The 13,639-nt window shown below is 39.5% G+C and overlaps 1 protein-coding gene across 2 annotated transcripts in view; it reads right to left on the reverse strand.

The window, feature by feature from the left end:
• Positions 1 to 13,639, reverse strand: part of NEDD4 (NEDD4 E3 ubiquitin protein ligase) — a 173,615-nt gene that overhangs the window by 34,516 nt on the left and 125,460 nt on the right. For both annotated transcript variants that reach the window (XM_030931102.1, XM_030931101.1), the window contains 4 exons: positions 10,126 to 10,292; positions 7,580 to 7,697; positions 7,328 to 7,495; positions 3,257 to 3,322 (listed from right to left, as the gene is read on the reverse strand). In XM_030931102.1, the coding sequence (XP_030786962.1) occupies positions 3,257 to 3,322; positions 7,328 to 7,495; positions 7,580 to 7,697; positions 10,126 to 10,292 (519 nt within the window). The remainder of the gene's footprint in view (positions 1 to 3,256; positions 3,323 to 7,327; positions 7,496 to 7,579; positions 7,698 to 10,125; positions 10,293 to 13,639) is intronic.

The following is a 13,639-nucleotide window of genomic DNA, read 5'->3' on the forward strand; positions in this document are numbered from 1 at the left end:
CCACTAGTTTTTGTATTTTTAGGAACAACAGGGTTTCACCATATTGGCCAGGCTGGTCCTGAACTCCTGACCTCAAGTGATCTACCTGCCTCGGCCTCCCAAAATGCTGAGGTTACAGGCATGAGCCACTGTGCCTGGCCAGAAAAATTAAATATTAATAAGAAAGAATCCTTTGAAAGCACCACATCCCTTCTTCACTACTTGCTTGCTTTAAAACAATTCATATTTTATTTTATTTTGAACTAAAACCATGTATTATAATAAAAATAGGTAAATTATACATTTTAGTGAAGTAAACCACATTTTAAATATTTTAAAATGTGCAAAATAAAGTGTATGGTATTTCACTTGGGAAAAAAAAAAACACTAGAACAATAATGATGAGTGATAACAATCCTAATAAAACATCCCAACAATAACAAGCACACGCTCTGTTTGACACGGATAATGTCATTTATTTCCCACCCAAATTTCAATGAGATAATTACTAATACTGGCTCATTTTACTGGTGAGTAAACAGAAGCTTATAATATGAAAGTAACTTGTTACTACACTTGATCTTAGCCAAAAGGCCGAGAGTGATGGAAATAACCTGTTAAGCGACATTGCTTCTAAGGAATGGAGCTGAGATTTGAACCCAGGTAATCTAACAACAGAAATCATGCTTATCTGCTGAATCAAGGGTTACTCCTGCCTTGTTTCTCTAAAAGCTAGGAGATGCTATTTATCATAGTTTGTTACAAATGAGTAAAGAGAGGTTTGGTTATTTCCAGGCTTACTTAAAATAGTCCTAAATCCAGGCTGGGTGTAGTGGCTCACCCCTATAATCCCAGCACTTTGAAGGGCTGAGGTGGGTGGATCACCTGAGTTCAGGAGGTTGAGGCCAGCCTGGCCAACATGGTGAAACCTCGTCTCTACTAAAAATACAAAAAAAATTAACTGGGCATGGTGGTGGGCACCTATCCCAGCTACTCAGGAGGCTGAGACAGGAGAATTGCTTGAACTGGGAGGTAGGGGTTACAGTGATCTGAGATCGCACCATTGCACTCTAGCCTGGGCAACAGAGCAAAACTCCGACTCAAAAAAACCCACAAAAATTAGCTGGGCATGGTGGTGCATGCCTGCAGTCCCAGCTACTCGGGAGGCTGAGGCAGGAGGATCGCTTGAACCCAGGAGGCGGAGGTTGCAGTGAGCTGAGATTCCGCCATTGCACTCCAGCCTGGGCAACAGAGCAAGACTCTGTCTCAAAAAAAAAAAAAAAAAAAAAAAAAAAGAGTCCTAAATCTGGCCTTCCTGTTGTCATTTTGAACTACATTAGACCTGGTTTGGTGTGGCTCCTTAAGGTGGCTTACAACATAAAAACCATCACCACCAGTCTCCACACTGAAGACACCGCTTACTAGATACACAGGAGCCCTACATACTTTGCTGACAGTTGTGATGAACTGTTAGATCACAAAATGATGGATTTAAATGCTGCCCAGTTCTACAAATGTCCGTCAGCTGGTGAACAGATAAATGTAGTGGATATATCTCTACAATGCAATACCGTGCACTAATAGAGGCATGCAATAACATGGATCTATGTGAAAAACAGCATGGTCAGTGAAAAAGAACAGACACATAAGCTTACACCCTATGACTCCCTTTACATGAGATTTCTAGAAAAGGCGAAACTGTAGCAACAGAGAGCAGATGAGTGGTTCCTTGCAACTGAGAGTAGGCATAGGGATTGAGGGAACTTTTCGGGGTGATAGAAGGTTCTTAAACTTGATTGTAGTGATGTCTCCATAACTGTATACATTAAAAAAAAACTCTTTAATTGTATGATCAAACATGGCTGGATTTTATGGTATGTAAATTACACTCCAAGAAAGCTCTTAAAGAAAAAAAAAAAAACCCAATCAATGTATTGAGGGAAAAAAAAGGCATGGAAACAACTTTTCTGGTACATAAAATATAAATCATCTCAAGATTCTGCTGCTCATCTGAAGCACCTAAAGTTGTGTCTTGGGTGAATGTCTGTCAGTCAATGAGAACTTCCACATATTCATTGTATAGAGGACATTACAAGGTGCAGAGGAAAAAATACCAAGGAACTCGACTCGAGCAGGCTCTGATCTAATGGAGGAGGCTGGACAGATGACAGTGAGTGACAGTAAGGCTGGCGAAGGTTGTCTTTCAATGGCATCTGTCCTCTTGTTGATGGTCAATATTGACCAGAGCAATGGATGCATAGGTGGGTGACGTCTCATTCCTCAGCACAGATCTGTGTCCCCTTCTTAGTGCAGGGTGTTATTCAGACAGATAAACCACTCGTGGGCTGAGGATTTTGAAACCTCTGCATTGCTGTGCTAGAACATACCCTATTTTTCAAAGCTCATATCTAGACTGCCATTCCAAATTCCACATGGCTGGGGAAGAAAATGAGAAAGCCATTCCAAGCGGGGAAATGGAATGCACGCAGACTCAGAAGCGGGAGAGAACCAGGACATGGCAACAGTCTGCTTGGAAGAAAAAGCATAGACAGGAACGAAGGCAGCAGGAGGCTTCTGTTGGGGGATAAGGAGAAGGGTAGGCTGAAGAGGCTGGGAGCCTGGGAGTTTTACTTTGGTTTCAAAAACAAGTAGGGCATCTGGAAAAGAGAGACACACTCAGAGTAGTGAGGCTTGTGTCAGGAAGAGGATGGAGGCAGGGTTAAGGTTCAAGCTGCCATCCAGGCTGTGGCTGGGACAGCACTGAGCAGGAAGCAGAAGGCCTTAGTAGACTGGTGGATGTGATACTGCAGGGAAGAAACAGACCAGGGACTGATAAACTCCAGCCTGGCCACTGGGTGTGTCAATGCCAGTGCACACCTGAGTGATGAAACCCTGGCTATGTTTCAGGTACAGGGCAGACATGGCTGCTGGATGCCATGTGCTTACGCAGAGCATCGGCAACTGGACACAGTGATCCTGAATTGTATGCTGCATGCAGCGGAGCACCTCTAGCCAGCACAGCGCTTCAACCGACAAGCCCAGATGCCACCCACAGTCACCAGCATGCAGAGACTTTGCTTTTAACATGGGAGAGACAGTTCTGCATGTTTTGTCTTTAAGGCCTTTCCCTGAACATCACCACCTGGAGCCTACATTCTCTGCTGTATTAGTTCCCTGTAAGGCAAACATTCACACTCAGTCTTCCAAAAAATAAAAAATAAAAAGAGATTGCTGAGTTTTATATTTTTATTGATTGATGGGAGAGGGTAAAACTCACCACAGGAAGTGCAGGTTGTTCCTCAAAAGTATAGGCTTGTAAGCTGCCTCTTCTGCTGGAATGATTCTTGTGAGAAACCAAGACAACAGAAGGAGAATACCTTGAGATGTGTGATTTGTCTTTGAGCATCAGCTAAGGTAGTGAGGGTAAGTATGACAGGGAAGAGAAGGCTGGCTAGGATGCAGCTGTCGAGACTGCAGGCTGAGGCACGTGGTCGCTCTCAGCCCCCTACGTGGACACCTTCACCATCCAGCTCCCACGCCCCGGGTGCCGGACTGCCTCCTGGACACCTTCTCTTGAATGTCTCACAGAAACTATTCTCAAATACACTCTCTCTCCACTTTAGTTACTAGTTTTATTGTTGTTTTAACTTCAAGTTTTCATCTTTTGTCACTTCAATGACAATGACAGCAATATCCTAATAGGTTTCCTCATTGCAAGTCTTACTTCCTTAGACGCTGCAGGTTCAGAGCATCCTGCAGTGCACAGCCAGTCCTGTCATTCTGGAGTTGAAGCCCATGACAGCACAGAAAACAATGCTTCCTGAGCACCACGACCTGCCTCTTCCTGACTTCTTCTGCCACTTCCCATTTTGCAATCTACCCCCTGGACAATGGAATATGCCAGAGTTTAATGATTGTTTTAGTTGGTTTTTAAAGGAGTACATCTATATATAATGAAATGGTTCAATGTCTAAGAGATAGCAAGTGAACAAAGTAAGTTACCAAAAAGTATGTTTAAGATGATCTCAGGCTAAAAAATCATCTACAAATATATGTGTATGCATGCATGTTTATGAATATACAGAAAAAGTTTCCATATGTGTATGCATGTGATTTATCACCAGCAAATCAATATCATTTATTCTTTAGTCTGACCACTAATAGTAACTGAGGGAGCATACACTAGTGGTAAGATGGACGATTTAATTTTTATTTATTTATTATTTATTTATTTATTTATTTATTTATTTTACTTATTTGTTTTTTTGAGCCAGAGTCTTGCTCTGTCGCCCAGGCTGGAATGCAGTGGTGCGATCTTGTCTCACTGCAACCTCCACCTCCCAGGTTCAAGCAATTCTCCTGCCTCAGCCTACTGAGTAGCTGGGATTACAGACACGTGCCACCGTACCCGGCTAATTTTTATATTTTTAATAGAGACGGGGTTTCGCCATGTTGGCCAGGCTGGTCTCGAACTCCTGACCTCATGTGATCTGCCCGCCTTGGCCTCTCAAAGTGCTGGAATTACAGGTGTGAGCCACGATGCCCAGCCTTAAATTTTATTTTATATACCTAAATACAATCTCAATTTATAACCGTAACCATACAGTACTTTTAAAATATTTTTAAAAAATAGATAACAATCATTCATGTTATAAAATTCGAAAGAAGCCTGGGCAACAATACTATACCCAGCCTCTACAAAAAATGTTTTTAAAAATTAGTGGGGGTACATGCCTGTAGTACCAGCTACTCCAGAAGCTGAGGTGGCAGAATCCCTTGAGCTCAGAAGTTTGAGATTGCGGTGAGCTATGATCATGCTACTGCACTCCAGCCTGGGTGACAGAGTGAGATCCTATCTCAAAAAACCAAAAGGTACAAACAATATATATCCTGTTCATTCTTTGCCTCTCTTCAGAGGCAAGCAACGTCACTAGTTTCCTGTTTAGTTCTTGAGTAAATCATACATACATTTATGCTCTGCATTTAAGTAATTTACATAAATCCTGGCATAGCAAACACACTGTTCTGTACCTTGCTGTTTTTCATTTATCAACATCTCTTAGGGATTGTTCCATCCAACATATACACTTGAGCCCACCTTGTTCTCTTCAATGGCTGCATAGTATCACACTATATGGTTGCCAGGTATTACTTTAAGTAAAAAAAAAAAAATACCAGGAAGAAAGGGAATGGGATTGCATGTGATTTATCACCAGTGAATCAATATAGTTTATTCTTTTTTTTTCTTGAGACGGAGTTTCACTGTCACCCAAGCTGGAGTGCAATGGTGCGATCTTGGCTCACTGCAACCTCTGCCTCCTGGGTTCAAGCAATTCTTCTACCTCAGCCTCCCGAGTAGCTGGGATTACAGGTGTGCACCACCACACCCAGCTAATTTTTGTATTTTTGGTAGTGACAAGGTTTCGCCATATTGCCCAGGCTGGTCTTCAACTCCTGACCTCAAGCTATCTGTCCACCTCAGCCTCCCAAAGTGCTGGGATGATGGGCGTGAGCCACCGTGCCCGGCCTAATGTAGTTTATTCTTTAGGTCTTTGACTGCCCTGTCCTACTCTCCTGTGAAAAAATGAAATGAATGAAGACAGAACAAATGGAAGAAAGGAAGGGCAGGAGGCAGGCAGGCAGATTTACTGGTGGATATTCATATTCACGTACAACTATCTACTGTGAAGGTTCTTGAAGAAGATGCTAGAGCAGAGGTTAGCACACATTTCCTATTCAGGTCCAGACAGTAAATACTGACTGTGGGCCATATGGTTGCTGCTGTAACTACTTAATTCAGATGATGTAGTGTGAAAGCAGAGATGGGCAATATCTAAATGATTGTGGCTGTATTCCAGTGGTGATTATTCATAACAGGCAGCTGCCGATTTGCCCCACTGGTTGTAGTTTGCTTTCCTCTGCACTAGAATATAAGTCCCATGAAGGCATGAGATATTATTAATTTTATTTACTGATGTATCCTCAGTAACTAGCATATAGTACCTTGCTCTCAATAAATATTTACTTGCTGTCAGTAAATATTTACTAACTAAATGAAAGGCAGGTAAACCTCAACTGGAAATGACAAATAGCATCCTCTCAGAGAACAATCTTTGTCTCCTACTGAATTTCCCCTGATGATAGAGTTTAGATAGCTAGCTATGAAGTTCTCATCACAGAAGCATATGCTGGAGTACTTTATTCTGAACCCTATGGACAACAGTTTTTACAGTAGTGGCTGAAGTGAAAATGTCATCTATTTCCTTGTTTAGTCAAAGTATATCAGTTCTTATTCATATATACCTGTTGCTGACATTTGTGATATAATGTTAAAACTTCAGGTCAGAAGCAGTGGCTCATGCCTGTAATCCCAGCACTTTGGGAGTCTGAGGCGGGTGGATCACTTGAGGCCAGGAGTTCAAGACCAGCCTGGCCAAGAGGGTCAAACTCCTCCATCTCTACTAAAAATACAAAAATTAGTTGGGTGCGGTGGTGTGCGCCTGTAATCCCAGTTATTCAGGAGGCTGAGGCATGAGAATCGCTTGAAGCTGGGAGGTGGAGTTTGCAGTGAGCCAGGATAGCAACACTGCACTCCAGTCTAGGTGACAGAGTGAGATGTCTCAAAACAAACAAACAAACAAACAAACAAACAAACAAACAAAAAACCAACTTCAGCATAACTGGGAGAGAGAAAAGCAGTCCCTAACATCCAGGAGCTGGCCTGGCACTCATAGGTAAGATCAAGACAAAATCAAGACCACTCTGTAATTGTGGCTGAATATAGACAAAACATGCACATTGTCCAAGCCACAAAATATCAAACATTTCCCTATCCTGGCAAATGTGAGTGACTGTTCTACTTTGCTAATCATAGCTTTAGCCTCACTACAGATAAGATTTGAGATGCAAAATTACAGAATTATCCCTGCTTCCCAACAGCATCTCACATAGAGCAAAGTCCTGCTTCCTAAAACCCTCTTCAAATTCACCTAACGGGAGCCCAAATCCTTGAAGTCTTTTCTAACATTCTGTTACCAAAACACCAATGGTGCGTGTTTTCCCTTGCTGAAATGAATAATAAACCCAAGTTGTTCAATTACAAATGTGTCCCTAGTGATTTTTGACTGGAGGGTATTCACATAACGGAAATTTGGATGCCATGACTCTGGTCCATACTATTGATGGGGATATTTGAAAAATGCCCATGTTATAAAGTCCCAAGATCCCTAACATATTATTACATATTATTGTGTTTAAGACAAAATTTTACATAAAAGTTAGTTGTTGAATGGCATAATATGCATAATATAAACTACTGAAGCCATAACAAAATCTAAGAGCGTCTTACTGAGCTGGATGCTGACTGGCTTGTGGCTGAATTTCCAAAAATGGTGAGTCTGGCATTCAATTCTTCTGCAAGATGAGTTGGAACATCCAAGTTACTTGACGGTGGAGGTGATGGGAAGGCCTGGCTACTATACATGGTGGCTTCATCTTCTCTTATAATTTCCCAGTTCTAAAATGAACAGAATAAGCTTGAGTCACACATACTTTATTGCTGTAACGTGTCTATCAAGGAGAACTAGGAAACTACTTGTACCTCGGAAGACTCTCGGTTATCAACACTTTCTGTTTCCTCGGATATTTGTCGCCTGGTGGTAAATGCACGTTGTGCTTGCAGTTGAATGTTGCCATTCTCAGCATCTGTTAGGTTGTCCCTATATTGGAAGTATAAAAAGCCATCATCCATGTCTTTAGTAGTTACAATGATTGTCAAAGATTCTGTGATCGTTGAAAAAAAAAAACTACATTAGATCAATAAAAAAATGTATTGTCTGGCGGGGCGCGGTGGCTCACGCCTGTAATCCCAGCACTTTGGGAGGCCGAGGCGGGCGGATCATGAGGTCAGGAGATCGAGACCATCCTGGCCAACACGGTGAAACCCCATCTCTCCAAAAAATACAAAACATTAGCTGGGCGTGGTGGTGGGCGCCTGTAGTCCCAGCTACTTGGGAGGCTGAGGCAGGAGAATGGCGTGAACCTGGGAGGCAGAGCTTGCAGGGAGCCGAGATCACGCCACTGCACTCCAGCCTGGGCGACAGAGCGAGAATGCGTCTCAAAAAAAAAAAAAAAAAGTATTGTCTTTGACCAAAGGGTATTTCAACATGCATAGATTCAATCATGGGTAGGCAGACTGGTATATTTAGAGTACCTTACTGAGTTTAAGGTTTTGTGGAAAGGTATAACATGTCTGATTCGATATTTTAGTTTGTCACTGTGTCTAGGATAATGTCCAACACATATAGGTACTCAAACATATTTGTTGAATGAATGAACATCAGAGCGCTTCACAGATTATTTCATTATATTATTTTGCCATGTTATTATAAGAGTAATAGAGTTACACATATATCTTTGTGATATCAGATAGTACATTTTCTAGAACTGGTCTTAAGCCAGGAGTAGAGTACTCCATGCATCAATGTGAAGAGCAGAATGAAAGATGGTTTAAGAACTTTATAATGAAAAGCTTAGGAATTACATATCTGTTAGGAATGGTATCTGTTTTTGGTAATACACAGTCATGAGCCTGTTCTGAAAATGGTAATAGTAAAGATTTATCTGAGCTTAGGAGACGTACAATAAATCAGATTGGATGGTTAGTGAGCATTAAAAAAAAAAAGAAAGAATGAATAAGACCTAGTATTTGACAGCTTAACAGGTGACTACAGTCAATAATAATTTAATTGTACATTTAAAAACAACCAGAAGACTGTAATTGGATTGTTTGTAAGACAAAGGATAAAGGCTTGTGAGGATGGACACCCCATTTTCCATGATGTGATTTTATTATGCCTTGCATGCCTACATCAAAACATCTCATGTACCCCACAAATATACATACCTATTAGGGACCCACAAAAATAAAAAAAAAATCAGATTGAACACCCTTACCCCAGTCATTTATATTATTCTAATTATTTGCATTTAATATAACCAGTCTATCAGATCAAGAATTTTGTTCAAATATTTAATAATAAAATTATTGTTCATTTATTTAATGCCACATGAGCTCAGGCTAGTTGCAAGACCAGTTCTTACTGTACTGTAGCTAAAGAAAACATAATTTTGATACATGGTTCTAAGGGAAAGCTTCATTTTTTTCCCCCCAAATATTTGATTTTGGCTACCTGAAAACAACATCAGCCACAGTGAAAGAAATGTCATTTTGCTCAAGTAAGGCTTGCCATAATACTGAGGTATGCAACAGGGCAATTCTGCAGAATTTTATAGTGTCTTCAGCTTTGCAGTCTGTACATCACTCTATGAAGAATGAAGCTTCTGTGCCATGAAGTTCTTGAATTGCTGATTTGTTTTGAAGGATATGAGAACAGAAAATATCTATGAAAGTGCCTGGCACATATCAGGCACAAAATATCAAAGCCAAAAATTAGGAGACTAATGAACACATTAAAAAATTACAAGTATGTTTCAAACAGAAGACTAAAGGAAGACTTTATAAGACTATATGGAAGGAAAAATGGAAGGGGATTTGAGAATAAATATGAATGGGAGATTTTATAAATGTATACACAATCTAATAACAAAAAAAAAATCACTGAGGAGATATAAGTTAGAATATGTTGAAAGTCGTTCCATCTTTGATCTGTGCATGCTGGAAGTTGTGTGGATATTGACCAGACTATCAAATGGGCATTTAACATAAGACCCTTATTATTGAGTCCTTTATATTTTACAAATAATTTATATTTTAAAAAGAGTACTGTAGAAATTAACATTTTATTATATTTTAATAATAAACTATAAAATTCTCTAAGACTTCTAATTCAGCCTAAAAAGAAATATGTACTATTTGTGGCTATATAATAATTAAAAACTTATTAAAATTAAGAGACAATTAAAAGGGTAGTATCTAGTGTCAAATAATTTTGAATATTTTCAAGTCATTTAGAAAAAGAAATAGCAGAGTTAGGATTTTCAAAGTCCTGGGCCATAAAAATCCTAGTATTCTTATAGTTTATGGATCACTATACTGTTATGAATCCATCTGAGACATGACTTCAAAATGAAAATTGGTAGTTAAAGTGCTTCCAGATTAAAATTGTGAAAGCCATCAGCACATACTGAGGGGTTGGTCTTTTCCACTGTGTTCTTCTAGATTCATGGTTTACATAGTAGGTCCTTCCAAGGATATCCTGCCTCTCTTCCCACCCTGGAGGTAGAGGAGAAGGTTCCTGTTGTTGCTGCAAATGGCAAGCAGCATCTGGTTGGTCCAAAACAACCCAGCCAGGCTGAAAAACAGGATGGTAGCAATTAAGTTTATGCATGATTTTTTTAACTTTAGAAATTATATGTTAAAGGAAATTTAAAAAGAGATTTACTATACCAAGTTTTAGAAATTATGCATAGACAGAATTAACAATCCTCAATTTTTAAGACCATAATATACTTTATGATAATGAAGACTTTTTTTTTTTTTTGCAAAAATGATAACCATTGAAATTTTGTCTAAAATTGTCCAAAACTTTTTCAAAAAAAAAATTTAAAGGCACAAGCCTGTAAAGTTTCCACCAGGTTCTGCCTGGGTGACAGAACCAGACCCTGTCTCAAAACAACAATAAAACAGAACTTTAAAACAAATCTATTTAAAATTTTCATAACAAAAAAATAATAAAAGTATGCGAGGTGACAGATTTAATTAGCCTGACTTCATCATTCTGCATTGTAAGTATATACCAAAACATCACATTGTCCTCTATAAATATATACAATTATTGTTTGTCAATCAAAAATAAAATTTAAAAAAATCTAAAAGAAAAAAAGGACAAAAAATCTTCTAAATCAACAACCATGGAAAGTTGGAAAGCACTGAGAAATTGAGAAGCATAGTTTAAAGTACTCGTGTAATCTTAGGCCATTTTCTAAACTATCAGCTGAATGAGGGCAAGGATTATTTTTCATTGGTCATTGTCTTTCCTGCAGAGAAAGCACCTTGTTTATAGTAGAAATCAATAACTGTCTGACACATGGAAAAAATCATTAGATAAAGATAGGTCAAATACATAGAGGAGCAAGACAGGGAAGGGCAAATGATTTAGAAATAACTGCTACAGTGAATTCTCTAGTGATGGAAAAGTCATTCTGATCCCCTTGTCTGATTTCTCTCTTTCTCCTCCAGACCAAGGCAAGGCATTTTATCAAGTCATAAAACAGCCAAAGAAAGATTAAAAAAAAAAAAAAATGCACTGGAAGTTTGGTTTCTCAGAGACTAACAAGGGGCAAAATTAACATAAAGCCTTAGTTAGGGCAGTTAAAGTAGGAACTGATAGAAAAGGGTACCAAGAGTTAATGCTTTTATATGAGAAACCTCATAAAAGAAAAGGCAGTAGGTCAAAGATTCTATTAAATACTGGTTGGTTAGGAAAGCATTAGAAACTGAAATAAACTGGTGAAGAAAACTTTAAAATGCTCCCCAAAGGACACAAAAGAAGATTTAAATAAGGGAAAGACATAGTCTGATCTTGGCTGGGAAGACTCAGTCTCACAAAGGTGTCAATTCTTCCCACGTTAATCTACAAGTTTACCAAGATTCCAACAAAACTACATTATGATTTTAAAAGAATAGGCCGGGTGCAGTGGCTCAGGCCTATAATTCCAGCACTTTGGAAAGCCGAGGCAGGCAGATCATCTGAAGTCGGGAGTTTGAAACCAGCCTGACCAACATGGAGAAACTCCATCTCTACTAAAAATACAAAATTAGCTGGGCGTGGTGGTGGGTGCCTGTAATCCCAGCTACTTGGGAGGCTGAGGCAGGAGGATTGCTTGAACTCGAGAGGCAGAGGTTACGTTGAGCCAAGATCACGCCATTGCACTCCAGCCTAGGCAACGAGAGCAAAACTCCGTCTCAAAAAAAAAAAAAAAAAAAAAAAAAGAAAGAAAGAAACAAGGCAATTTTCAAGTTCAAATACAAACATAAACAAGTAGGAATAAGCAGCACAATTTTTAAAAAGAAGAGCAAGAAGTGAAGATCAACCCTACCAGCTAAAACATATTATAAATGACAACAATTAAAGCTGTGTGGTTCTGGTGCATGCACTGACAGGCAGCTCAATAGATATGCCCAGAAAGAAACACAACTTTACAGGAATTCTGGCCGGGCATGGTGGCTCACACCTGAAATCTCAGCACTTTGGGAAGCCGAGGTGGGCGGGTCACTTGAGGTCAGGAGTTTGAGATCAGCCTGGCCAGCATGGTGAAACCCCGTCTCTACTAAAAATACAAAAATTAGCCAGGCATGGTGGCGGGCAGCTGTAATCCCAGCTACTTGAGAGGCTGAGGCAGGAGAACTGCTTGAGCCCGGGAGGCAGAGATTGCACCACTGCACTCCAGCCTGGGCGACAGAGCAAGACTCTGTTTCAAAAAAAAAAAAAAAAAACTTTATAGCAATTTAGAATATGATAAAGACATTTCAAATCTGTGGCAAAATAAGCAGATTACTTAGAAAATGGGCACCCATTTGGAAAAAACTTCACTTGAATCCCTACCTCATGCCTTGTATCAGGAAAAGTTACAGACTGAATAATATCTAAATGTTTAAAAGTGAAACCAAAAAGTATTAGTAACAAACTGTTGAAAATTTTAGAAATACATTTTTTAAGAGTGGGACACTGTTAAGTATGACACCAAACCTTGAAGGCATGAAAGAGAAGATCTATAAATTTGACAACAAAACACCTAAATTTGTGTATGGCCAAAACTACTAACATACATATATGTTACAAAGAGCAAATGACAAAGTGGCAAACATTTTCGGTACTTGGATAACTGACACAGAATAACTTCCTTAGATACATAGAATTTCTGTTATAGGCCTGGAGATCAGCAGTAAATGACTGTTGTGTGACAGGCAGTGGATTGCTTCCAAGATGGAAGAGAATTCTTCTATGTTGGAAGGCTACACTTGAAAACGAGGGCTCAGGAAAGAGTTGGGAAGGAAAGGAATGTTTTTTGGTAGCAGGGAGAAATGGATAGGGGGTTTCTGCAGCAAGGTTGATCTATTTTGGCTAGCTCTGTATAGAAGGTGACGGGCAAGATGATGTAATAAATTATTTTGGGAGAAAAGGTCTGGATGGGAATTTCTCTTTCTTTCTTCTGTCTCTCTCCACATGGTCTGACATCAGGTTGGAGTGCAGTGGTGCCATCACAGCTCACTGCAGCCTTGACCTCCTGAGCTTAAGTTATCTTTCACCTTAGGCTTTAGGTGCATACTACCATTCCGAGCTAATTTTTTATTTTATTTTTTGTAGAGATGGGGTCTCGCTATGCTGCCCAGGCTGGTCTCAAACTCCTGGGCTCAAGTAATCCTCCTGCCTTGGTCTCCCAAAGTGCTGGGATTACCAGCGTGAGCCACTGTGCCCAACCTTTCTTCTCTCTTTTTTTTTTTTTCCTTTTTACCTGTTTTATAAGAATTGTTATCTGTTTTTTTTTCTTTTTATTGCCCAAATTCCATTATCTTCGTTCCCTATATCCTCTTACTTTGTCTGCCCATCCGTGTTTATCTTCCTTCTTTCTTTTCCTTTCCCTTAAACTATGATAATATAGGATCTAGCATACCTAAAAATTAGTCTTGCATATATTG

The sequence above is a fragment of the Rhinopithecus roxellana genome, chromosome 5 (genome assembly GCF_007565055.1).
Source record: "Rhinopithecus roxellana isolate Shanxi Qingling chromosome 5, ASM756505v1, whole genome shotgun sequence".
Taxonomy (NCBI): domain Eukaryota; kingdom Metazoa; phylum Chordata; class Mammalia; order Primates; family Cercopithecidae; genus Rhinopithecus; species Rhinopithecus roxellana.